Below are 27,585 nucleotides of genomic sequence, written 5' to 3' on the forward strand. Positions count from 1 at the left end.
ATCTGATTTCAGACATTAGAGAAGTCAGAAATTACTGAGAAGTACTAATTAAAATGCCAAAGATCTGTGGGAGAAGACATTACCTTATTTTTTATCTCTTGAAACTGACTCTTAATCTTTTCTAGAATAATTTCTTATTCCAAATTGCACAGCAGATACTGTTAATGCCATCCAAAAAGTACATTGAAAAATCATTAGCAACCAAAACATTAAAATACTTCAGTTAACTCCATTCACTATATACAAAAAAACTTTTATTTTTAAAAAGTGAACATGATCAAACGTATCCAATTGTGTTAAATGCAACTGTCTTCCAATATAAGCCTTGTTTTACCAAGAATTTTCCCAGGCAGCTGTAGCCTCAACATATATTTTTGCAGAGGGCACAAAAATGAGATACATACTCCCTTCTCCATTTCCTCTTGCTATGACTTACCAATAGTCCCATATGCCTAAAATCAAACGCATTTCTCCAAATCCATTTTTATTTTTCTTGCCCTATCCAGCTTCAGTGTCCCACTAATTTCATATGAAGAGAACATAGTCTTGTGATGGTTCCCTCAGATTGGAGTTTGCAATGGATTTCAGTTCTTCCTTAAGCAGGAAAAGAGACTGTTGATACTCATGTAAGCACTTCCATTAGAAGGTTTAGCAATATCATTTCTCCTGTTTACCAAAACCACTTTTTCTGGGATGGTAGTCTCCTCGAAAAGATTACTGATTACTTCTCCTACAATGCCTGAAACCCAAAACATGCTGTTTTCATGTACCACGCCATCAAGCAAGGAAATATCAAAGCAGACATGTTTACTCTCACATTTATAGTAGGCACTACTGAGACCAGTATGCTGAACAACCCTAGAATAATTTACAAGAAGGATAAAAAGCATGCCTAGGTAAAGGTCACATACACTCCCCTCCCCCCCAAACAATGAAAGACTGGATCCTACAGATACAAACCTGATTTAAATTAAGAACAAAAGAACCAAAAATCAACAAAACTGCAGTGCAGTAAAGAAAATAGGATCAGCAGAGCAAACTGGTTGATTTTGCCTGTATGAATCACTACAGTAATAGCTAGATTTCTTTCAGTAAACTTGTGATAAATCACAAACATGGGATGTCCTAAACAGACACATCCCTCTAAGGAGCCTAAGAAGTACTATGCATATATGCATTTTCAGTTTACCAGTTTAGAGGATCACTGTAGGATTATAAAGAAAAAAGTAAATCGGTATATGTTGAGAAAAAGTTCACCATATTATACTAGTTTCTTATTTCAGGATATATCCCATATTCTGTTGTCGAAACAGTATTATGAATTAAATGTGCTGCAAAGCGGAAATGATACATGAAACGTAACTGACAAGCAAGAGACCTTAAATACAAAATTCTCAGAATTACAACTGGAAACACAGGTGTTCAAGGATGGAAAAACCAAGTCTGTGTGTGAAATCTTCATATTTGTTGAACAAAACAGAGACTTGGGAGCTACTGAAGACAATACGCTCATATAAATTTGGTGCATTCTCATTCTTGAAAAAAAAAATTCTGAAACTATCAGAGAAATATTTAAGTATACATCTTATACTCCCTGCCTAACAAAAAGTATCAGTAAGGTTGGGCATTTGCTGTAGAGTACTCCAGAGTATGTAGCTCCTAACGAGTACCTAACTAAGTGAAACATATTCTATGCAATGAGGCATCTTTCAAGACAAGAAAAGAAGTTCCCTTCAAGGACAGTTTCATGAAATCCTTAGTTTTCACTAGATTAAAAAAATAGTATGTGTCTTAGTTAACGCAAGGCAAAAGAAAACAAAGAACAGAGATGGAAACAGAGGTCACAGAAATACAAAAATACAAGTAAGCTGCTCTGCAGTACATATTGCTATTTGGAGTTTGGAACTGGATGTCTAAAAGAGATTTTTAGGAATTGGTTCAGAACAAGATGTGGTGCAGCTTCTAAAAACACTGCTAATACCTTTCTTGGGTTTGGGATTGTTTTTCCCCATTAGATCCTTTTCTACAAAACCAGTTAAAAAAAAACAGTGTCCTAGCTAAATGTACTATCTTCACCATTGGCATAGTGCACTTTTTCTAGCCATATTAACGTAACAACACTGGAATAAAACACATTAATTGTCAGCATCACTGAACTCATTCTATGATCACTATGTAAATCTCTTGTGCAAAGACTGTATAAGCAAGTAGCATCCATTTTATACACACATATAAAGTTATGCCACGATGCTGAAATTCCTCAAACATTGCACATTTTATACAAGCATATACTAAAAAACATTAGGACCAATGTAGGTCTATTTCTATACTTCAAAATAATAATGCATGCTGTGGTATACAGGCAGGAGCAGAATGTTTGAGTAAATTAAAAAATATCCAGAAAAACCATCCACATTATTGTTAGTTCTTTGCTCATGAAGAGGGAAACACTTATCTGCTATTACCAGCTGAGCTTTCCTTCATCTCCCAGTGAGAACATTATTTATCAGGTTAGTACAAACTGGATGCTACAACTTATCTCACCATTTCGTTCAAGCAAGTGAGGGTCAGAATGTTTCTTGCCTATATCTGCGAAAGACCGAACCAGAGGAATCCGACTGCTGAATTTTTTCTCATTCTGATGATGGTGCCTTTTTAGGAGAGCCTCTCTCACATTCTCTCGTATGGATTCATCCAGCTGGCCAGAAGCAATCATGTTGTCCAAAACCATATCTATATAATACAAGAACAAAAAAGGAAATTATATAGGTAGCTATCAAATCTCTCCTTCACCACATTTCAGCACTGCAGTTGCACCAAATTAGAAAAAAAATTTAATCTATTCTAATAGAAATCTTTTCTTTAACAAAAAAGTCATCTTCAAGAATCCACAGGAAATTTTCAAATGTCACTTAACAAGCAGATGTGAGAATAAGGAAAGCACAACATGCAGATCCAAGAGACAATATTTATTAGTAGCACCATTTCAAGAAATAAATTACTTAGTATTTTATAATGTATTGGCATTTACTTCAACTTCCAATGGTGACTCCCATTCAAAAAAGTTTCTAATGTAATCAACAACCCTACACTAGAAGTGAGTACACAAAGACAGAAATATGATGGAAAACAGACGTGACAGTCTTAACCTGGTGTTCCTTAATTTTAAGGTATATACAACTATATAAAAGTGAAAGTTACTACAGAATGAGATGAATTCCATAACTCCTCTGTCATCTTTGGATGCCCTAAGATCCTGAGACTCTCTACTGAACTTCATGTGATTCATATGCTTTAGAGGAGGAAGTGTAAAACAATATCTAGTAATACCATGTAAAACTAACTAATCACCTGTCAAACAACATCGAGTTTCAAAATAGCATCTCAGCAGTACGCTCACTCCAGGAAAGAAAGCCTCCATATCAGGGAAAGTATCTACTGTGATTTCTTAGCTGTCCTTTTTTTTAAATAATAAAAAATAAAATAAATTCATAAAAAAGGCCCAACCAGCATAAGGCAAACAAAAACCTATATGACAACTTTTCAAATATAGATTGCCAATGTTATCTAATGTATTGAGAACTTAACTGCAGTGCTAAACTGAAATGACATAGAACTTTTCACAATGAAAAATGTTACGGCTCAGGACACCTTACTAACAAAACTCTATGCAACAAAGTGTCTCTCAGTACAGTGCAGCTTCCTTCTGGGATTACTGGTAACACACAGCCATTTGTTAGAGGTTCTCAGAAGGAAACCTGCCACCTTCTCCCTCCTCTTTGAGTAAGAAACAATAATACCTACTAGGTATTCCTGGCTCATGGAAACAAGACAATACATCTGTATACCAAAGACTGTTACCCCACATACTTCACAATGGCACCTAAAATTAACTTGAAACAAATTCATAAAATCTCTTAAGACACCCTAGTTCCAACTAAAATACCCACTATCAAGAGTGCCATTTACATAGAATTAAACAATAACTATTTTTCTTATGAACTAAGATTATTGTTAAATTCAATTATTAAAAATAATATCATAAACAAAAACATTACATTTACAAACAATGCTCTTGTTCAGTAAGTCAAGAAAATAGGAAGGGAACGACAATTTCCTGAGTGAATTCTGAAGATTTCAAAACAAGAAAACATTTCAAGCACTGCCAAAGTTTTTAAGGCCAAAACACCTTGTCCACATACATGTTGGTCTGCCCTAATTCTAGTATGATTCCTGCAAATGCAATCCACTGTGTGGTACCTGTAGCAAGAGATACCAGGAAAATTATGTACAATTAATTCAAAGGCATTCAGGCTAAGCAGATATATATAATGTACATATATATGTATGTGTGTATGTGTATATATTATATATACATGAAACTCTCCAAAGCTGACTGTGTATCCAAAATGACGATGTGATTAGTGAGGACACTCAACATAGTAGGTCAAACAACATGTATGAAATTTATTTCTGCTCACCTCGTATAAAGGTGAAAAAAATACCAGATGTGCAACAACCAACTGCACTAATGGCATCAAGTTAACATCAGCCAAATTATGATTAATAATTATGGTACTAAAGTGCACAAATAACTCCTAAAATGTTCTGGCAGATATTTACAATTCATCTGTAGAAACAAAGACAAAGAACACATTCAGCGATTAGAACATAAAGGCAAATTCTGGGCCTCATCCTAAAATACATACTAAAGGAGCTCCTACTCATCCAGTGTAGCTTTTTGTATGTGAAGTTTGTAGAAACCAAATTCCTTATAAACAGATCAAGAAAACTGTAGTAAGCATGCACATACCTGTTTCTTCAATATAATATTTCAAGAACATAAAGACACCACCAAAACCACCTCAAATAGATTAAAACTTAGAAATATTTTTAAAAAGTTTTGCTGCAACCTGCTATCTCATCAAGTGTGTTTGCTCTCATGTCCAACATGACCGTCCCATTTAGAATACAGCTTCGCAGTTCAAAGAGACTGTGCAGAGACAGAGTTGCTACATAAGGCTTGCTCCATCGATCACCACCATCTTCAACATCCTCTTCAAATTTCAGCCACCTGAAAAGCATTCACATACACATACTTATATTTCTCCTGGAAAGAAAATTTGGCAAGTAATCCCATTCTTCCATGTGGCTCTGGCATGACACAGAACAGGAAATCACATGAAATCAAATCACACCTCCTTTCATTTTCTCAGACAGCCCAACTGATTGACATTTTTATCAGGCCTTTTAACCGCACTCGAATGTTTTAGTTTTTGCCCATTTTGTTTCTTTTAGTTTGAACAATACCTGTCTATTCACACATTCTTATGAAAAGTATTGATTTGCATATCTTGATTTTGTCAGTATTTTAGGACTAGAAAGTTGTCTGAAACACACCATATAGGATGTTCAAGTCTCCTAAGGGTTCTACGTCAGATATTTAAGAACTGGGCATTACTAATATGTGCAACTATAAATTGATCTTGATTCCAATTCACAGGCATTATGCAAATCAAACTTCTGCAAAAGCTAGCATGCAACAAAGTATTTGGAAGTACTGAATGCAGAAGAATTTATTACAACACATATGTAGAGGGAAGCAACTAAACCAGCATAGGCCAAAACCAATCATGGCATCCTGTAATGTTCATGCATGCAATTGCAAAAAACTAGTCAAATACTACCCAAGAAAAACATAATACCTGGTTTTCTGCATGTCTGAGTGAGAAAAAAATGACACCAATATATCGGCAATAATACACCAGAAAGATACCACTCTATGGATGAACACTCTGTATTAGTAACTCAGTGTAGTCCTACCTTTCACAATGTTCAGTATGATCAGTATTAAGAAACTGAACACACCACCAACCAGTAAGACTGAGGGTCTCTTGAGAAACCATGCAGATTCTTTCAAAGTTGGACAAAAAAACCCAGAAGTTTTGTTTTGCTGAGCATGACTTGAGTAGACAACTCCTACAGTTAGTGAAGATTCTAACCCAAACCTGGTTTACAGTTCTTTGAAATAAAATCACTATAATACTGTTGGGAGGAAAGGTTTAAAAGTAGAAGAATGGCGAGAAGGATGGTAGATTTGCTCAAGTGACCTTGCAGCTGGGAATGCCAAAGTCTGGAAAATAACAGTGTGGGAAACCCCATATACAATGCCTCCTGCTGTTTATCCTCTGTCTGTTTTGAGAAGTAGAATCTCTGTGCAGAGATAAGAGGTCTTTACAGAGACTTGGAAGCACTCCTACGGACATGCTTGAGCTCCCTATCTTGGGAGAAAGATCAAAGCTCAGAGATGATAAAAAAGCACAGGGGGATAAAAGCATGGTGGTAAACTACACATGCGCAGGCCTTTCATACATGGGTCCAAACAGCAGGCCCACTGCCCGTCAGGATGGACTGAGCCTAACAGTGCTGGCGTTCCTGCTTGTGTGTCTCAGTCTGGGTGCTGCTTCAGGATCCTCCAGTAAGCGAAGTAATAAAACAAATTTACCCTTTGCATTTCAGCCGTTGTTTTGTGGGTGTTCTGGCTGCCTGTTTGTGTCGACTCACACACGTATACCTTGAAACAATCTACTCCCAGCATACCTAGCCGTTTCTCTCCATTCATATTCTTCTCCATCCCTGAAGTAAAGTTCATCCATTTCAGTGAAGAGATCATGAGGAATGTGTTCATCATCATCTTCAGTACCCAAGATGAACTGCACCCGTTGAGATGGTGTGTCTTGAAGAAAAGGAGAAACTTAACAATTAAAAGAATTCATACTTATATTACACAAGAAACTACATAACAGTAAAAATTCCTGCTCTCAGCTAGAAACGTGCAGCACAACATCTTCTTTAAGAGGGAAGAGGAACAAAAGAAACATGGACATTTCTTTAAAAGGAGGCTCTCTGAAAATTTTGAATTGTTTCTGAATACAAAACATCTGAAAACTTATGTTTATGAAAAGTAATTAAGTATTTTTAGCTCTTCCATAGATGGCCAATGTGAAAAAAAAAATCAACATCAAAACTGGTTAAAAAAAGTAAAATAAGGCTAGAAACCTTGTTTTCATTTTGAGAACAAAATAAATGATACCATCATAACACAGACACTAATTACAGGAGAAAATGAGAAAACAAAACAGGCTGTTGGAAAAAAAACAGCCTGTTTGCCCAAATAATAGCTGAAGATACTCAATTGTGAGTACCTAGGTACTCGTACTGTTAGAGCAGAAGACTTTTCTATGGCCTGTTGCTACTAACATGGGATAGGAAAAAAAATTAATTTTTTCATTGTGTAGTTGGAGCACTATGTATAAATTAGCACAGCTAAGCAGAAACTATGCAGTTAAATTGTTGAGGAAATATTTTACCTTCTCATAATATAATACCCATTGGAATAGGCTCAGTAAAAACTTGAAAGGAAATTAAACAATCTCTATTGATTAAAAGTAAGTACTGGATTTCACTGCTATGACCAAAACTTTAAAAAAAACCCCACCAATAAAAGTACATGGTTTTACATACTTTTAATACCTATACAAAGATTTTGTTTCAACTCAAGCAGATTTTCAAAGTACAATGGTTCAATAAAGTAGTAGTTATAATGTTATCTCAGGAAGGTCAGAGACAGAAGATCCAGGTAAATCTCAATTTTAGAAATTTTACTTTTTTCACTGAAACATCACTCTCACAGCTATGAGATGTGAACATACAACTGTATGCTTCTAGTGTAGAAGGAAGAGCACCCTTTAGATTTAGACATAAGATCTGAATTACTAACAAACTTCATTCGAAATTGAATTTTGCTTATGAACTGATGTTCTGGCATAGCTCATCATCCATTAACAGTTCTGAAATGAGCTCTTGAATGCAAACAACATTCATTATCAGACCCATAGCAGATTGTTTCTGTCCCAAAACCAGTATACCCCAAGAATCCTGCCATATCCTGTGTATCCAGGATAAAGAAGTAACCAGAACAGAGAACTGACTTTCTATCAATTTAATATCACTTGGTGCTTCAAAAACTGTACAGCAAGACTCTACAAACATAATGTCAATTATAATAAGTTACATTTGGGAGGGGAAACGTTGAAGATGGATGAAACCAAGAACCAGAGGAGAATGGCAAAAGGAGACTTGTCAAAGCATTTCCATTTGAAAACTCCTTTTTTTCAGGTACTGGCCCCATGCAGAATATGGTTGTAGTTATAGAAAGGTAATAGTGAACAGCACGATGTCCACACTGGAATTCAAATATTGCAGTGTAGCCTGCCCATTCACTGCAGTCTAGGAATAAAAGTGGACATAGGGTCTTGAAGAAAAACTGCTAAGAGTACTGCCAAATAATTTCATTTCAGAGAACGATAAGAAAAAATTATCATCTCTTGAGGATAAGAGGTAGACTGGGGGGCAGTTTATGATCCAAACCAGAAACTTAGGAGGCAGTACAATTCCTTTACTAACAGACAGCAAAAAGGCTGAAGTAAATACTTAGATCATTGATCAAATTACCATGGCAAACGCTGCTTCACAGCTACATTATTACTTTTAATAATCAGACGAAGAAGCATACACGACTACACAATCTGAAAAAAGGTGTCTAATTTAAATAACACAGATTTTCATGCTACAGGAGAGCATTACAAAGCTCTAGTCTAACCTATTCAGTGCAGGCTGCTGAACATTCATGTGGACAGCTGGACCAAGTCCAATAGCTTATGACTTAGATAAAACACAACCACAAAATCCTTGTCTGGTTGTACATAGAAAGACATTAATTACAGTGAGAATAAAAGAAATAGTACAAAACAAGCAACATTTAAGCAGAGTTAACTACTACAAGTTTATTTTCAAGAGAGGCAAGGAACTCGCACAACAAATTTCTTACCATATGATGGAGATTCTCGGCCATCCTCTCTGTCAGTTTCTTTTTCTTTTTTCCTTCTGTGATGCCTGTGCCCACGATGTCTATGCCGTCGACGGCCTGGCTTTCCAAGTGGGACATGAACTCCAATATACACAGCTCTGTGGCCTGTTTAAAAGGAAACAATTAAAGAAAAACTGAACTGCTGCCTATATTTAGCGTCTGAAGACAAGGGCTTTAAGAAAAAGAAATCCAAAAGCACTTGACAAAACTACCTGTAGTAAACTACTAAGACCATTTCCTTTCTGTCCTCCCAGGGTGTCAAGTAACTAGTGCTAGACTCATTTCCCTGATAAATTGGGCCATATTCTTACTCAGTTTAGGAATTCAATTGTGAAACAAGTAATACATAAATACAAGCTTGACCAATAACACTGAACAAAACTACTGGATAAACATGAAGCTAAGGCAGAGGAATTACACAACATTCCTCTTTTTTGCAGGGATTCATACCAGGACAGTCACTAGAATAGCATAATGTAATCTCCTGGTTCAGCTTATTAACATCATTAAGAAACTGACCCATCATTTAGAGTCTGCAAGGAGTTTTCTCTTCCTGAAAGAGCTGCCAACATTTCCTCAAGTAGCATGTGACACATCTAGATGGAACTGATGTTCAATTATACCATTGATTTACTATCGGCAACATAATAAGAACTTATATTTTGAAGTCTATGTCAACACCTCAAATAACTTACAGAGAGGCTGATGTTTTTTTCCTATTCTAGATTTTTTTTTAATAAATTTAGGAGGACATCCTCAAATTAATAGACTGCTCTTTAAATCATATACTTTCAACATCTTGTTTTTCCTTTGACCTTTCACATTAAGACAATACTATCATCAACATTTTGGCAAAAGAAATCAATCAACAGACTGTTATGAACATATTACTACCATGTCTCCTGTAATGGGAGATAGCATATACAATAGCCTTTTCAATTCCTATTTAAACAAACAATCTCCGGAAGAGACATATTAACTAGAAGCCTGGAGGTTAACGCTAAATATTCTGTTTCAGACTGCAGAAGAGTTATTTCAGAAGACTGACATTAACCAAAGGAAAAGGAAGTGGTTTTCCAGCTCTTAGACAAATTCAGCAAATTTACAAGATACAAGCAAGCCCTAGGAGCTGTGACTGTACACATACATGCACGTATATATGTGTGTATAGAACACACAGATTAGACTGAAGATATTGAAAAATCCTGGTAATTAGAGTTTTAAAGAAATAAAAAGTGGTAGGATGTCAAACTTGTTTACCAAAAAAGAATCCCTAAGCCTAAAAAGATACTGGCTTTATAGAAGTTGTGTATTTTTACAGTGCTACATGACTAAAAATACAGGTAAAAATCAGTATTAACACATGAGTAAGTTCAATGTTTAATTAATTTGGTCAAAATTCCTTTTCACGTAACAAAACTCAATTCTTGACAGACTTCCAACACCAGTTTAATTAGAGTCAACTGACTGGCACTATGACCAAGTCTGAAATTAAGTATATTAAAAGCTATTTGTTTCCACGAGTGGAAAAGAGATTAATTTATAGAGTCCTATTTATAGAGAGAGACTTGTCTTTTGTGAGCTTCTTCCAACAGGAATACCTAGGCTCTGCTGGGCAGCCTGACCGCCACCCTCCATGACTGCTATGCACAATGCAATTCCTAGAGAACTTAATGCCAATGTGACACCTAAACATAAATCAGTGCACTTGGTATATAATATGACCAGGAGGCATCGTTAGCTATGGTCATGTTATTGATACCATCATGATACAATAATCTTATGCACAGACAAAGCAAATGCAGTAGGCTCAAAAATAATTGCATTACTCACCACATCCCACTCAAAGCTGCCTGGTGCAACCTAGTGAGCCACCACTCACTGCAAATGTTGTTATCATGCCTGTTGGGATTTCTGCTTTATTTTATATGTTCAATTGGCAACTATTAAACTACAGTTTACATATACAACTAAATGGTTCTATTCGTTGTCAAAGTGTTGGATTTTTTTGCAGGAACTATCTCCTCCTAAGAGAAACTCCAGCATTCTTCTACCAATAGAACATTTTATATAATTCCTTGTTTTAATATTGTTAATAAGACTGTTTTAAGCATGTGTTTTGAACATTGCACGCACAAAAAAAACCCCTTGCAGTAATCTGAAACTGTTCAGGATTTTACTTCCTGAAAAATTGGAAGGACTTCCACATTTTGGTCTCTTGCTTTACTCATAAATTAGAGACTAAGATCCCACATTGTTTTCTGTACTCAATAACAAACAAAACTCCCACACAGTTTTTTTAAGGGCCTCCATCTTCAACAATATAGCCTGCTATTGCAAAAATTGGCATTTGTAATAGTGTGATCATTCCCACAGTCAAAGACTATGTTGTGGCATGAAGGGGAGGTAGAACAAGCAAATGAGGAGTCTATCTCCTTTTACAAAATTGCAGTCTGACAAAATTTTTTTCAGTAGAAAAGTTTGAAGAAGAGCAGATATGTTGCAAAGGGACAGGTAAAAACTATGGAAAGTTGACCTGAAATAAGCAACAAAACAAAGGTATTTTTAAACAACCTGTGTCCATAGCAAATTCCTTTCCTACCAAAATGCACTGACCTCTCAGCTATGACTACCACAGAATCATGTCCAGGTGCCTCATGGCTGCCTCAAGGGGCACCAAGTAGGCACTGTCAGTCAGTGAGCCCACAACCTACAACACTGACATTGCTTTTCAACTCTGAAAGGAAACTTTAAAGAACCCACCTTCTTGATACCCTAGCAAATGTGGGTCTCACGAAGACAGGGAAACATAGATGCAGTCTTGTAGGCAAATGAAAAACAAGAACACCTTGCCCAAACCACTTCTGTATATGCAAAGTGACTGCTACACCTGCAACGGTATCTTGGGATGACATGAAATGTTGACGAGCAAGATGATTTGCAGCAAAGATTAAGTAAAATGCATCACAATCCAATGTAATTCTATCAGAATAACTTGAAAAAACTTGATGTTGAAAAAGAGCCTCTGAATTATTTTTCTTTTTCAGAGCAAGCATTGGGGGTGGCAATACAATAGACTAAGACAGTGCACCAGACTGTTGCTTAAGAAAGGGACTTTTTTTCAGTATCACAAACAGTCAAAAATAAAGACATTTCAACTACTACCTAGGAAATCCAAAACTATTGCTTTCGAGTACACTGCCATTATTACCCAAAAACATGTTGCAGGTATATTCACTCCAAAGGCAGGGCAAAACTAGATAATAAAACTTGGACAAGCTTAACTTTGATTCTAACTCAACAAAGAAAAGCACTGAGAAGCCCTCTAAGAATAAGACAGCTGCATTGAGTAGGTCAGTGTTCCCTTGAGTTTTGTTATTCAGATAGGAATAATAACATTTGGAGGTGGACAGATAAAGATTTACTTACAAACACAATTTACAAGGAAAAGCAAAACAAAACAAAAGACAGGGATTTTTTTCCTTCATTCCTAATGAATTGGATGAAACAACCAATAGTACCCTTCAGCCTAGCAAAAAGAACAAAAAAAAAAAAAACTCACACCACGCCCACACAACCAAAAAAACCAACCAAAAAAACCATGCAGAAAGGAAATTAATATAAAATTATTGTAACAGCAATTAAGAAAAAGTTAGCTCTAAAAAGGCTGGAATGTATATTTCTAGCATCACTGTTATTTCTAAAAGGAACACTACCTTTTACTTGAATATTGTTTTTTAAAAGCTTGAAATGTACAATTATGTGACCTTCAAAGCTTTATTCACATAAATGTCTGTACCACAGTACAACTTTCAAGCAAAGCTTCTTATAGAATTACTATAAACCAATAATCAATAGAATTAGTAGACTGCCCAATACTAAATTTAGTAATACAAAGCTCAAGAGATAATTGCTCATTTTAATCCAACATGACTTTATCCAAGCTTAGCTGTTCAAATCCACCAAGAGCATTTACTACTTAAGGCCCTTATCAGTATGAAACAAATTTAAATGTTAGGAACTTGCAACATCTCTATCACATGGTTGGTATCACTCCAAAAGTAAGTTTGTTTAAAGTCCTTTAAAATTCACAAAAAAGAAAATGCTTTAAGTTTCCCAATTTCTCCCCAAAGCTCCTATGAAAATGGTAGTAGAAGAATTCTGAAGTCTGAGAGAGATCAAAAACTTGTATCCAAAAATCCTCTGATGTGGCAATGCTTGAAGTACAATTCCACACAGAACTTTCTCTTTTCTTTGGCTAGATGCCTTTCAAGCTTCATACAAAGAAGAATATTCTTCCACATGTTAATAATGGAAAAAAATTCAAGTGTATATCCATGTGAATTCTCAAATCCTGTTACTTAGAAATTTGAACTAAGAGAGATCATATATTATTGATGGATGTAAGGACCATCTAGAGGCGAGCTACCTGGTCCAATCTTGCTCAAAGTACAGCCAACTTCAAAGCTGAAGCTATCTTTTTGATCAGGTTGGTTAGGATGACAATCAGCCAAGCTTTTAGTACCTTTAAGGATATATATTCTACAGCCTCTCCGGGCAACTTATAAGAACCTATAGCAATATACTGCATGAAAAAAAATTTCTTAATATTCAATCATCACTTCCAATACTTCATGTGGTTCCCCTCATCCTTTCACAATGCACCTCCAACAAGAGTCTGACTCCATCTTCTCAATAAACTCCCAAGTCTACTGAAGACAAAAACTTTGTGACAAGAATTACTATTTTTTCTGAAAATCTTCAAATAATAATCTGAAGATATATCATTTATTTTAAACAGAAGCCTTTATTTAATCAAATAAATTCTATCTTGCCCCAATACAGAGCATTCCATTATGGAAAAACTGGAGAATCTGCAGGAGAGATCCTAATTTGTTCTTTTGGAACATAAAATGGGGGGAAAAAAACTCAGTTGTTTTGTTGTCTCTTAACTGACATCTCCAAATGCATTACCCTAGTAGGAAAGATCTGGAACATAGCATCTCATGCCTTGACATTAATTTCTCTTACGTCACAGAGTGCTTGTATGCACAAAAATAAGCTCAACGCAATTTATCAGCACAACTTCTACCTTTTCAGTCACAGGACTGCTCTGAAGGTAGAAGCACACAAACGGGAAAAATTACCTAAAGTGGATGGAAGAAATAAGTGTGAGAACAAAAAAGTCTTTTCATGCCCCAAAAAACTTCACAACCCACAGGTCTTCTCCAAATAGTCCCTGCTCTGGTAAAACTTAAGGAACAAGAAGAATCCCTCACTTACACACACACACACCGCCCTCCCCCCCGCCTTGTTTATTTATAATGAAAATTCTGAAAATTCACTCAAGTCAGTAATTCACTAAAAATACTTCTGTGTTAATCCACAATTAAACATATAAATTAATATTGATAGTGAAATTCTTTGCATAAGACACAAACTGAATATTTTAAAATGAAGAGCATTTTTCACTCATTGTATAAACTTTAATTACCAAGGACTCTGCACTTTATTAAAAGAACTATCTGAAAAAAAGCTCTCTCTTGCTCTCAGAATTAAACATTTGAGATAAAATTTTTGAACCAAATTTGTATAAAGGAGTAAAGAAAATTCTTTCACAGGATAGCTATACGCCATTGCTGGAACCCCAAGGTTCTCCACAGTGCAGCATATTTTAGAATCCACAACATCATGTAAGCTGTACTCTGAAATCTCCTACTGCTCCTAGTAATTAAGTATATCTGAGAACACACTCTTTATACTTGGATAGATAAAATGGAAAAGCATAATCCAAAACCACAGCAAGCACAGCATATGGTAAGGCAGCTCAGTAAGAGTGTTTTCTCACTACACAGCAAAAGACAGCATTATATTACATTAACAGAAGCAGTAAATGCCAGATTTCTTATTACACATAGAAGTGATTTTTTTCTGACTTAAAACCAAATGTGAGTTGGTGGGGGCAGTCATAGAAAAGAATGCACTGAATATTCCTATTTGACAGAATCAAATACTCAAAAAGCCATAATCAGTAATTACATTAGACATGCAGGTAGGAACAGTAATAGGAAAAGCTTAGTGCCAGCTGGCAAAGCCACACAGGGATGCTGGCACAGTACGTGCACCCCAGGTCTCTGTGGTTCACTGCCAGCGCCCATGTCCCTTGCCTGGGAAAGGAGCCAGCACTTGGTACTGTGGGAGCTGGGCCCTACACTTTATCTGAGATGAAGGTCTTTGGTCCAGCCTGTCTCTGCAGCAGAGCTCAGGAAAAAGGATACATACCCAAGAAAATTTCAAAGAGTAGTTTCTGTTGGAGGAGAGAAAACCTAGAAAGACACAATTCAAGCTAAAGTCCCACTAACTGGCCCTTTGTCCACTAATCACATCATAAAATCAAAGAATGGTTTGGGTTGAAGGGACATTAAAAATCATCAGGCTCCCATCACACACACCTCCACTGCCCTGTAAGGACAGAAAGCTTCTACATTTGTAACACTGTGCATGTTAAGTATTTTAAAAAAAACTTCTGCAAAGAAACTTTTTATCTTCATCAATGGGTCACTAATACAGACACTTCATAATTTTGATCACACCACTCTCTTGTACAACTGCTTAAATGGATCGGTTTGCCAAATGCATCTATTTCCTGATATTTTAAGATATGAAAAATATTACATAGGGAATCTTCTCAATTCAGGGATATCACCAAAGATAAATGGTGTTCTGCAAGAATTGTTGATGGCCATCCTAAATTATTTTTGTTTTCAAAAGTAGTTTTGTGTTTTTCTACTTGTGGACCACCTAAAAAGACACAACTTCATGAGAAACCATTTCAGATGTTTTTTCCTGTTGAACATGTTTCTTTTTCTAGACCATAAGAGGTCTCCTAAAGGTTAAAGCCTTCATTCTCAGTTTGAGCACCATAAGAAACCTGTTCTGTACTGCCTATTCAAATCTGTACAGCCTATTACAGAACACAAAAACATAACTAAGCACAGTCTTCAACTACCAGCAACTACAATGTCCTGTTTTGTTACTTGTGTTACCTGCTCCTGTACAACTTGTTTTCTTAAAAGATTTGACAGCAATAATTCATGGGTTTTTGAACAGTTGCAATTTAGATACATCTGGAATAGGTAGCTAGTATTAATATTACAGAATAAAATAATAGTAAACTTGCCACCTGAAAAAAATCCTAGCAATAGATTCTACAAGTTGTCCTATAATTCTTAGTTCCCCAAAACCCTTTCATAATACTGAAACAATTTTTAATGACTCATAAACCTTTAAATTGCAAAACACTCATAGAGCAAGTCTTCCACTTATATACACAATATTCACTTATAGAGGGGGAAAAATATTTAATTACCTGTCATTGTCAACTAAGATTAATTGAAAATCATAGCTTTTTTCATAAATAAAAATTAAGGCTCTAAACCATCAAGATGTAAGAGATGAAAGCATCACTTGAAATGTAAACACTACTTACACCTGCCACAGGATAGTGTGAGAGTAGTGTAGCTATTAAATCATCTTAACTCTTGAAGCTGCTGCTTGGATCTACGCCACAGAAAACTAGCCTACCAAGATACACATTCTTGACCTCAGATTGTTTCTGGAACAAAACTTCTGTTATACATAAACTCCTTATCTTTGTTATGCTTGTAACTGGCCTGCTAAGAGTAACAGAATACATCTCTTTTCCCTTAAACTGTATGTAGTAAATGTATCCTCAAATCAAGACTGAAAATTAACTACACATTTTAAAAGATAGGTCTCAGTAGTATCAAGCCAACCATCATAACACAGGTTTAAGAATATCTTCCTTGAACACCTTCCTTGAACATGGTTCTTAAGAGAAAACACCTTTAACAAGATCACACAAAATACCTTTGCCATTAATATTCTTGCCTTACTTCCACCTCCTGGCTTACTTTGTTATTACTCTCATTCATTGCATCTCAAAGAGCCTGGCATCAAGTTAAGAACATTAGGTGCTCTTAAAAAGGTTATTTTAAGATGTTATTCCCCCTTCTAGTTCTTCTGTAAACTGACATTTGTTATTTCAAAGTAAGGCCTTACAGCTTCAGTAAAGTGCAGTATCTTTATTTAGTACACACACAGTCTGCCCACAATTGCAATTTACCGTCTCTAACCATTTCTCTCTTACAGGAAAAGTGTTAGGAAGCAAGTAGCCTGTGCCTAACCTTTCTAAACTAAACACTGTTACTCCAGATAGGTACCACACTTTACCAGCCACCATAAATAGAAGGCAGAGCTTGAGAAGCCCTAAATCCAAGATCTATTTTTCCCTTCAGCATTTGGCCCTCTTTCCATTAGTATTTCATCAAAAAATTTCCAGAAGATATTAATATTCAATACTGACAACAACAAGAAACCTTCGCTTCAGTATTAATAGTGAAATTATACCTTCTACAGCAGCAAATCTATCAACACACTTTAAAGCAGCTAAATATCACCTGTCCATGCTGGCTCTTAAAGGTTTGGTGCTTCACATCATAGCTGAACTGCATTTACCGCTTGCTGCCTCTCCTTGAAAATATATCAACACACACTTCTGGAAAGGTTCCAAATTCCTAGAACTGCTTTTCAAGTCACCAGAAATACACATTGAAAGACTGGACTGAAATAGTTTCAGGTCTTAAAACACTTCCAATGCCTAATGCTTTAGTACAGGTCTTCTTAAGCCTACAAGAAAATCCTCACGTCAGAAATGAAAAAGAATACTAGTTGGAGTTGCTTTACTGCTTGCAGCCAACAATTCCATTTCTCCCCTTTTAAGATTTTAATACCACAATTAAAAACAAAACCTCAAAATCCCACATACCTACTTTCATCATAATAGCTCATAAATAATGATCTTGTAAACAGAGCTGTTAAGTTCACATAAGTTTATCCTCTAAAATACCCTGAATTTGAAGAATCTCTGAGAAGATAACTATATGAGTCATAAACAACCACACTTATATTCCCTTCTCTTTCATACAGGAAAAGAAAAACTTGTTCTTACTTTGGAACAATTTCCACTGATTAAAGTCAAAATACATACTGTCCCTCCCTTTCACCATTCTACCAGTAAAAAAAAATTCTTACAAATATAGAAGATACTACAAAATATGTGAATGCCAAGAATAATTCCTACTCATGTGTAAAAATATGTGCCTATATCAAGCTTCAGATATTTGATAATCCTATTGGAATACATTTTTCTTGTCAATCTTGTCAGATGATTCTTACTAGTTATTTGTTTAACTTCTGTTTGTGTTGAGACACTTACACTGAGTCACTCCAAGAAGAGTGAGATGTAGTAAAAGGAAAGATAAGGATGCATGACTAAGAGCAAGGTGAGGACAGTGAGATCTTGCCTTCTCCTGTCAACTGCTGACTCAATTGCTCATCAAATAGAAGTCTTCATTTTACCTTTATTTATTCTTTGGCTGTGGGTAAGACAAGGGTATTTTCCACAGTCAGTGCTTAAATTGCCTCAAACAGCCTGAACCCCCTGCCTTCCCACCCAGTATCTCATGTTGTACTAGCTGAAGCACTCCTACCAATGTGCTATGAAAGAGACTGGGGAAATGATTTGGCCGCACATTCCCATGTCATTCGTTGTGGTTGAGGCATTACAGCTGCTCAGGCTGCTGCCCAGCACACCACTCCAGCTGGGTGCCTGCTTCCCCTTTAACCCCTGCCTGCCTGCAAAACATACACATGCTTTCTCTGGGTCATCTCCCACAGAAAAGCGAGAGAAGGAAATTAAGGAGGAGATAGCTTAAATCTGCACTGAAGATTTAATTGCAGAAACAGCCAAGGTAGTGGTTTCCCCACTGCTCAACCCCATCTAAACTGGCATTGTCACAGCCTCCGCCACTGCACCTCTCAGCCTCACACTCATACTTCCTTCCTCTGCTCAGCACTGGCACACATCCGTCTGCGTGGCAAATCAGTTTGGGATGCTCAACAGCTGAGAGCTTGACCATCTTCCTTCGTCAGGGCTGTTACATTTTCCACTGGCTTAACATACTTAACCAGGCTTATGCTATGGTCAGACAAAGGAGAGTGTTAGCACAAGACAAAAAAAGAGTAGGAGAATGAAGGGAGAGAGCAAGAGTATGACTGCAACAGCAACAAACAACTTTAATCATTTTAAACCATCTCTTGGTGGTATAAGAAAAATGTGACAGCAACCTAAATCAACTTCCTTCAGCTAGAAACTGCTGCTGTCATGGCTCTCTCTAATGTTCTGCAGCAGTAAGAGCCAATACTACTTAGTGAATCTACTGATAGTCTTCTAGCATTCTGCAAATGTTAATTAAGCTTCAGAGCATTCTATATGAAAGACAACTAAGATTTTAACACTGGATCTCTCTAGCTTTTCCCTCTGGATTCGTTAATTAGCATCCATGAATCTTCATACCAATGTAATTCCTTTTCAAATAAGAAAGAAATTGTGTCTTAGATGAAGTATCTAATTTTACATTTTGCTACATGAAACTAAAACAGTGCTATTTTCATTGCTAAATGCAAAATGCTGAGTCAAATAATGAAGACTAACAGGATTCCATAGTGCTGTAACTGACTGCAGACTGTGGCATGGACAGTTTACTGTGGAACCAGAAGCACTGTTACCCCTCTCTTCTGACTCTCAGTATTTAAAGTGCATGACCACAATCACAAGAATACTTAACTTTCAGAAAACAAAACAAATATCTCCCTCATGACCCCTGTTTCCTGACTTTTGATTCTGCAGAACTTGACATCACTCATGCTGGAAAATTACTTACCAACAAAATTAGTTTTTCAAACCTAAATCTCAGAAGCAAGTTTTCCTTGGAAAGCTTCATAAAAAAAAATTTTTTTAAATTTTTTTCTGTGACAGATTTGAACAGTGAGTATTTACAAGCATGCACAGAGACCAAAAACACAGGGCAGGTCATCTCTATCTTTCACTAGTTTTATTCACTAGAATTTCACAATAGCCACAAAATTCTGATTCCTTTCAGCATGGAAAATACATCTTTTGTCCCTAGGCAAAAAATGCACGTTAAACAAACAGAACACCACCACAAACTTACTCTCTAGTTCTTCCTTCTCAAAATTTGTATTGATAGTAGAGCTGATTTTGCCCATATCTACAACAGCTTCTTCATCGTGACCCTGAAGAAAGAAGACACAAGTTTAAGTTAAAATTAAGTAGAACTAATTTTTTCCTAAATTTCTAAATATGTTCTGAAACAGTATATCAAAGTTTTCTAAACCAGCACATTTTCACCACTTAGAAATTGGGAATGAAAACATCACTGAAAATCTACCCATCCAATTCTTCAAGACAACATTACCCTATATTGAAGGAAAAAGAGAGTAAATCAACAGACAGGCTAAATACCAGGCAATTTGCTTTTTCAGTGCTCTTCATTTCATCGTATAAATGGTTAGGACACACATTTCAGGAGTGTAGTATTCTTTTAGTTTTTTATTCAACAGCAATCAACCTACTTTAATAAAATAACTGGGAAATTAATAGGAAGTTACAGAACTTGACATTCAGAGATCCTGAACTCATCTGCTTAGAGGACAATTCCTGTCTGAGATTTTCCAGCACAAATAAGAAGCTTTTGTGAACAAAGCGGTAGCAAAAGGGTTAAGTTACACAACTTGGGGGCCTCTCCTACACCAACAGCTCTGGAAAGATGAAAATAACTGCTTCACTCAGGTTTCAACAGCCAGCTTGTTAACCACATCCCTACCTAACTCACTTTTTTTTTTAAGGCACAAAGTTAAAAAGCAGCAGTTTCAAGAAGACCTGTTCAGATTCCATTACTACTGAGATCACACCACTCATAATGCAAAAGCACAGTATTTGAAATAAATATAAGCTCAAGAATGAGGCATATTTCTGAACATGTCCTCTAATGACATTTAGCACATCACTAAAGCAGACCTTAAAACACTGCCTTTTGCTCAGTCTTGACAGAAATTAAGTAACTGAGCAGCAGAAATCTCAATCTCATCTCAGACCTGATATCAAAAATAACATTAAACTTGCCTTTCTGCATGTGTTTGCATTCCTTAGAATACAGTCCACTTTTAACAGCTCACAAATTACAGCCTCCTGACAGAACTGGTTCTTCAAAAGACCCACAGCCTAAGGGCAGTGCTTTACATCCAAGTACAAGGGTACACTAACTGCTAAAGATTACTGTCCCTGCTCTTTCTGCTCCCTTGGGCACATGCTTTTTTCCTTAAGCCAGATCTAACAATCATGGCATCAGATAAAAAGCGCTTAAGCAATGGATTTTATGTTTTTAGTTTTTTTTAAGAACAACTTAATTAGTTTTCCACTGGATCAGTTCACTAAAGTGACTTTTCCTGAGGAAAAAAACAGAAGCCTAAATCCGGAGTCTTACAGGGACTGGGAACCCTAACATTGTTGACACTTACCTAAACTTTGGTCTAAGAATTATGCAATTGCTTTATATATAGAACAAGTTTGTCATCTCACAGGAAAGCAACAAGGATGAAAAACAACATACCTGTTTAACAGGTTCAAGCTAAAACATACTGTAGTAGGTTCCACCCCCAAAGAAAGCTGGTTTTGGACATGTAGCTCCTCAGTGTTAAAAAAAAGATATTTACTACAGTGTATTGTGCACACATACAAACACACACCAAAATAAATCTAAATCTTAGTTTCCCTATTGGGGGAAGGAGATTAAAGAATATGAAGATGACAAACACCACATACTGGGAACAAAAAAGTCAGATGAGGTTTAAAAAAAAAGGTTAAAGACAGCTAGACCACAAAAAAAAAAAAAAAAAAAAAACAAAAAACACCACAGCAGTTGGCACTATGTAAATAAGCAAGAATACAAGAGAAAAAAAAAGAGTGGCACATGGCAGAATAAGCCTCTGAAAACTAAATAAAGGTTGACTCTGAGTTGTGTCCCTAAAAATAGGGTTTTCAAGAAAGGCATTACACCATAACCTAAATTTTGTCACTACCGCTACATTGCAAAAGTAGTTTTTCATGTAGGGTAGAAAAATCAAAATTCCTGCACTCTTCACACAGCTACAATTAAAAAAATTTGTGTGATTAAACCAAAGTCATGTCTGTTGGACAAATGAAGAATTGGCAGAAATCTAAAAAGTGTAATGGTAAGATGATAGGAGAGTGACGTGGGGGGGAATAGTATTTCCTGTCTCCTACACAACAAAATCAAGTATATTGTAATACACTCCAGTTCACAGAAACAGATACACACAGTAATCTTGAACCTTACCATTAAACTCCAAATAGAGATGGATATAGATGGAAGACTCACAAATCCTCTAAACTACCTTGTTTTATCACATGTGAGAGAAAAAAAACCCCAAAACTAATAATAGGAAAATTGCTATCAAAACCTGTTCCATAATTAACTTCATTGTTACAGCCACAGACTGCTGAAAAATCCTGTATCTAAACACACCCATCCTCAGTCCTTTTAGGACCCTTGAAATCTGGCCAAACACAATTTTTGAGCAATAAAGGAAGACAAAGTTTTTCTCCAGATTATACAAACTACTGCATACCAATAGAAAACTGCATACACACTGCAGAAAATACACACACAAGAAAAGATTTTTATCTCCCAATAACATTTTGAGACAGTATTTGCTGTATGCCCTACATCATATTATTAATATTTATCACCCTTTGTTTTAGTAAAAGAGGTTCTTTGCCAAACTCAAACATATAGAAGCAGCCTTCAAAAACCACATAATATGTAAAGTAATATGACTTTTAAGATTAGATTACAGGAAGGCATGTGTGCCCTTGCAAACGGTTCTATCACTATCTCAAAGTACTCAACATATGCAAAGACTCTTCCAAGAATAAACCATCAACAACCACAAATATCATACATGAAGAAAGTATATAATTTACAGCCTTTGTTCAGGAAAACACAAAGCATCATTTTAACATATCTGTTTGCAATGCCGAGAGCAAATCCCAGTATGAGATACTTTTGCCTTAGGTCAGGTAAAAAAAACAAAAATATTTAAATACGCTGTAAAAGTAATTCCAAACTACAACCTTTTCCTGGTTAAAAATAAAGTCTCTAGGGCACACGTTTCCAGTATTTCTAGATCCATCATGTCAGTTGAAGGCACAAAAGTGAGGGAAAATTATTACAGCTGCCATTTTAGTTCTCTCTTCTACTTTCTGAACTTTTTACATACACAAACAAAGAGCAGTAGGACTGTTGAGAACTTGTCAACTTCCCTTTTTTAGGCACAGAGAACGACTTGAGCTTAAAGCAAGCATTCCTCTGCAGTTTACCAGCCACTTCATGTGAAACTTTACATGCAATAATTCCACAGATGCCCAAATACAGCTGCTAAAGATGAGCCAAAGTAAAATTCAAGACTAACTTAGAATGTATGTAACTTTCATTTTCAGTCAAGAGACAGAACAACTGAGAAGGGAAAAAACCCAACAGAAGCAGCAACTAAGGTACCCCCGAGCAAGATTAAGCCTTCACGTTTGGTTTGTCTTTTTTTTTTTTTAAAAAGATGGTAATTTATAAAAAAAAAACAAAACCAACATACTTCAAAAGGGGGGGGGGGGGGAAGTAAAAGCCTAGTACATTGTATTAAGATACACTACGTATATTTTTCCTAACACCTGGATACTCACAAACATACTGTAGAAACAACCCTCCAGTAAAACCTTCATATTCAGCCAGAGGTGCCTACGTACACTAGAACCTGTCTTCTCAGCTTTTTAACTCTCACCAGCATGAAAATGAAATCCCTTTTCAACTGCTGCAGATCAGATCAACACTCTGTGTTCTAGCAGACTTCCAGTAGGATTCCTCTTGCCACCTCTGATTTTCAAATGTTTTTTCTCAGGCCAGGAGGAAAGAGTAATTCCCCTTTGCAGACAAACAAGCACCCAGAAATTCACTTCAAGTGTTAGAAATTAACACTTCACCTTGTCAAACATCTGTCGTCATTTAGTACAGTACACTTTTTATATCTACAATATTAGTGCAACACGTTTTTTAAAAGTACTGTTGAAAAAAAGAATCAATCCTAAATTGCATGAACCATGAAGGAAAGCTCCTAAAGTTTGGAAGAACTGACAACCTCCAGCAGTAAGTGTTAGCTACCATATAGTGGACTAGCACAAACATGACGCACAGAGTATTAAATCCAAAGGCAAGTTTCCACTGTCATCTGTACAAGCTCTTCTCACCATGCAACTCACTTAACCTTATGCAGTCACATACACGACAGACTTCAGACGGGCATGCTGCCAAAGTGCATCACTGAATAACCACTTCCAAGACAGACAACTTGCTAGTAGCACATTTTAAGGTACTTGAAATATAGTTCAATCAATTCATTCTGGTGTTAGACAGTGATCATAAATGGCTGATACAGCTAACCGTAAACCTTTGAAATCTACGAGCCATTCAGAAATTGTTTTGAGAATAATTCGAGCTCAACATTTAAGAACATCACTTAACTAAGCCAATGTTCATGTGCTCCATTTACACTCTCTCAGATCAAAGTTCTTCCCCAGCAGAATTAGGGAGAGACTTGCAGCACCAGAAGAGACAGCACTAGCACTCACAGAATAAGTAATTAGGGCATGGGAGAGGGCAAAAACAAACAAAAAAACCCCACATCCACCATCATCCCTATTCTCCCAGCCCTGTAAAAAAATCACATTACCACTTTCATGCTACAAAGAAGCTTCACTGCAGCATTTATTGAAGTAGATGCAAATGAAAAAAAAGAAAAACCTAACAACAAAACCGCCCAAAACCAACCAATAAAAAAAACAACAAACCCCAACTCAGGGCAGGTGGGGAGGGGGTGTATTCATATCTACTTTTTTCCCCGTATACATCTGTCCTTGGCCAAGAGTGTAGTAGTTCTTATTTTAATAATATTCTAATACAACTGCCTACACCATCACAGCAAACCTACATACTGTTTTATGACTGTAACTATAACCCAACCTCTCTGGCTTGAAGAGAAAGCAAATAATTTCCCCTCTCCTTCCCACAAGAACTCATGGATACATCTCCGCTGTTGTAGAGACACCAGATCTGGCAGACAGGATTTAGCTCTTAGGCTGGAATGTGGCACCAACAAACCGTTCCTCCCAAAGCAGGAGCACACACCGCTTACAGACCCAACTGGCAAACCTCTACAAACAAATCTACATGCTACTGTAGATTTACCAGCTAAGATCAACATCACATTTGCGCTTCATACACTGCTCTTTCTTCCTTCATCATCAGTATATAGGAAAGCAGTTAAGCTGGATCAAACCATCCATCCAACACAACAGTAGAGGCCTACGGCAACCTAGGAAGCATAGCCTAAGCAGGATTTCTGTTTTGTTTTCAGCCCTCCTTTGTTGGATCTGCATTCAGAAGACAGTCATCAAGGAAGGCTCCAGTGATCAAATCAAACAAAAAAATTAAATAACAGAAGACTTCCAATATTGCTCTGCTTCAAAAATAAAGGTTTAGCTCAAGAACCAGCAACAAAAAAAACCCCTTCATTTTGACCATACATCTCAAAGATAACCAAGGCGGAACTACAAAACCTCAGTTTGCAGCTGTATCCAGGTTATGTGGATGTATATATAAAAAATATTTTAAAACTGACAACTTTCATAGATAGATAGACTAACATTTGTTCTGTTACATAGCTATTGAAATATATTGTTCAGAATAATTAAGAACCAGCAGGGTAATTCATGATTCATTTTCACAGCCACATTTCCAAAGTGGTCTGTTACAGAAGCCTCCATTTCTGTTCTAAGCACACATAATACTCCATGTAGTTAGGAAATAAATACATTTCCAATTTACAAAACACACATACAGACTCCTCTCTATCCATTCAACCTCCCAGAACTGCAAGTTAATAACCACTAATAGTTCGGGAAGGGGAGAAGAAGGGGGGGGAGGAGCAGAACAGACAAGACCAGTGTTCTAGTCCTACAAAATTAGGAGATAAGTCTACCAGTGACAGCAACTCTGAAAGTGATAACAAAAGAAACCAGAAAAATATATTTGATAAGGCCATCTTTGATTACTGTATGAAGAGTTCAATGACAATCATTCTACCTCAGACAATCATCAGATCTACCCTTATAGCTCTCCCACTGCTACTCATACACAGCACTGAGCAGCCTTAGTTAAGAGCGAGTAAATTAGAAAGGGCTTTTTGACATGGTTTACCTGCAGGAACGACTAACATCAGCACTTGGTTAGCTCTAAATATATTGTTTTACTTCTCTTTCAAACTGAGTCTGCTTTTAAATCAGAAGTAAGATGAGCCCACGGTGGGAAGAAGGGCAGGCATCTCTGGTTGATGCCTCTTTTAAGGACAGCCAGGATATGAAAAATTAAAGTTCTTTCTAAATAACAGTAAGTGAAGGTATTGCCCAGTCCAATAAATAGTCTTTAGTTGAACTGCACAAGTGATTCTATAGATGCATTTGAAGTTTTTTGGGCACAGGCTCTACGCAGCAATACTGTATCTACAGAAGTTGCCAGAGTGATGAAACACTACCAGTTCTAAATCAAGCACATCAACCTAACAGCCAAGGGAAAATGCACCAAATATAAGTGAGCCCTGTCTCATTTTGTCATAGTACAATTTTTAGCTGGCCTTGCCCTCTAAATATATACAGATGAGAGCACAATTAATAATAATTCACAAACAGAACACTTGCCAGGTTTAAAATAGGAAGCATACCATACTGATGGGTTCCCCCTTAGTTGTATTTTCTATGGTCTCATTTGCACAGGAGCAGCTGCTTTCCAGATTTTTTTTCACTACTATCCTAGCACAGTGTATTGCTCAAGCACTACAGTACAGACTCTAGTACAGCTCTATGGCTTTAGTGTCACCACACACACACCCTCTTCTTGTGAATTTTACCTGTGGTTATACAATTACTATTGTATACAATAATCCTCACATGTAAATGAAGATCCATCCTAATCAAAAGCAATACTCAGAGCCTCACCTGAAGGTTTAACATTTAGATTTGAGCAAGACCACAGTCGTAACGAAAGAGGTTAGAAATACTTAGACAAGTTTTTCTAGCCTACTAATCCTCTAATTAGCTGCTCAGCTTACCCTACTAAATACATCTGACCAATCTGCTTCTAGGAGACTTACAAGAAACACAGCAGCTATACAAACCTTGTTTGGACAAGTATGTCCAATAGACATAAACAGACTTCAGTCAGACTCTCCACAAGTTGCATTTTACTTTTACTTTCCAAAACTCTATGTGGATGGCAGTAAAGATATGTATATGTGCCACTTTAAAAACACCACAAACCCCAAACCCTTTCAGGAAAAGCGACTCTAAACATGTTAATGTATTGCTTCTTGTACCACTGAAATCTAATGTTTATAAGTAGTTTTATCTCAATACTTCTAGCAGGTGTTACTCCAGCCAGGGTGACATTGAGCACCACAACCTGCAAGAGAAGCCATGTCCCATCCCAGACAAATCAAACATATCTCTGAACAGTAAACAAAGTGTCAGACCAGAACATGAAACTGGGAGAAAAAGTCAGAAAGAAAAGGAAGCATAACACCAAGAGACT

At 36.5% G+C, this 27,585-nt stretch overlaps 1 protein-coding gene across 13 annotated transcripts in view; it reads right to left on the minus strand.

The window, feature by feature from the left end:
• SLC4A7 (solute carrier family 4 member 7) overlaps positions 1-27,585 on the minus strand; it is a 93,482-nt gene that overhangs the window by 38,548 nt on the left and 27,349 nt on the right. For 10 of the 13 annotated variants that reach the window (XR_003533005.1, XR_003533004.1, XR_003533003.1 and 7 more), the window contains exons 2-6: positions 20,026-20,107; positions 8,891-9,034; positions 6,601-6,736; positions 4,914-5,074; positions 2,545-2,733 (exon numbers count right to left, since the gene is read on the minus strand). Coding sequence is in view for 9 of the 13 variants with exons in the window: in XM_027675425.1 (XP_027531226.1) it covers positions 2,545-2,733; positions 4,914-5,074; positions 6,601-6,736; positions 8,891-9,034; positions 20,026-20,107 (712 nt within the window). In the remaining 4 variants the exon portion in view is untranslated. Of the gene's footprint in view, positions 1-2,544; positions 2,734-4,481; positions 4,591-4,913; positions 5,075-6,600; positions 6,737-8,890; positions 9,035-20,025; positions 20,108-27,585 lie in introns of those variants that run through there. The other 3 variants (XM_027675429.1, XM_027675433.1, XM_027675431.1) reach the window with 2 other exon arrangements.

This window comes from Neopelma chrysocephalum, unplaced genomic scaffold, assembly GCF_003984885.1.
Source record: "Neopelma chrysocephalum unplaced genomic scaffold, ASM398488v2 Primary Assembly neopelma1_26, whole genome shotgun sequence".
Taxonomy (NCBI): Eukaryota; Metazoa; Chordata; class Aves; order Passeriformes; family Pipridae; genus Neopelma; species Neopelma chrysocephalum.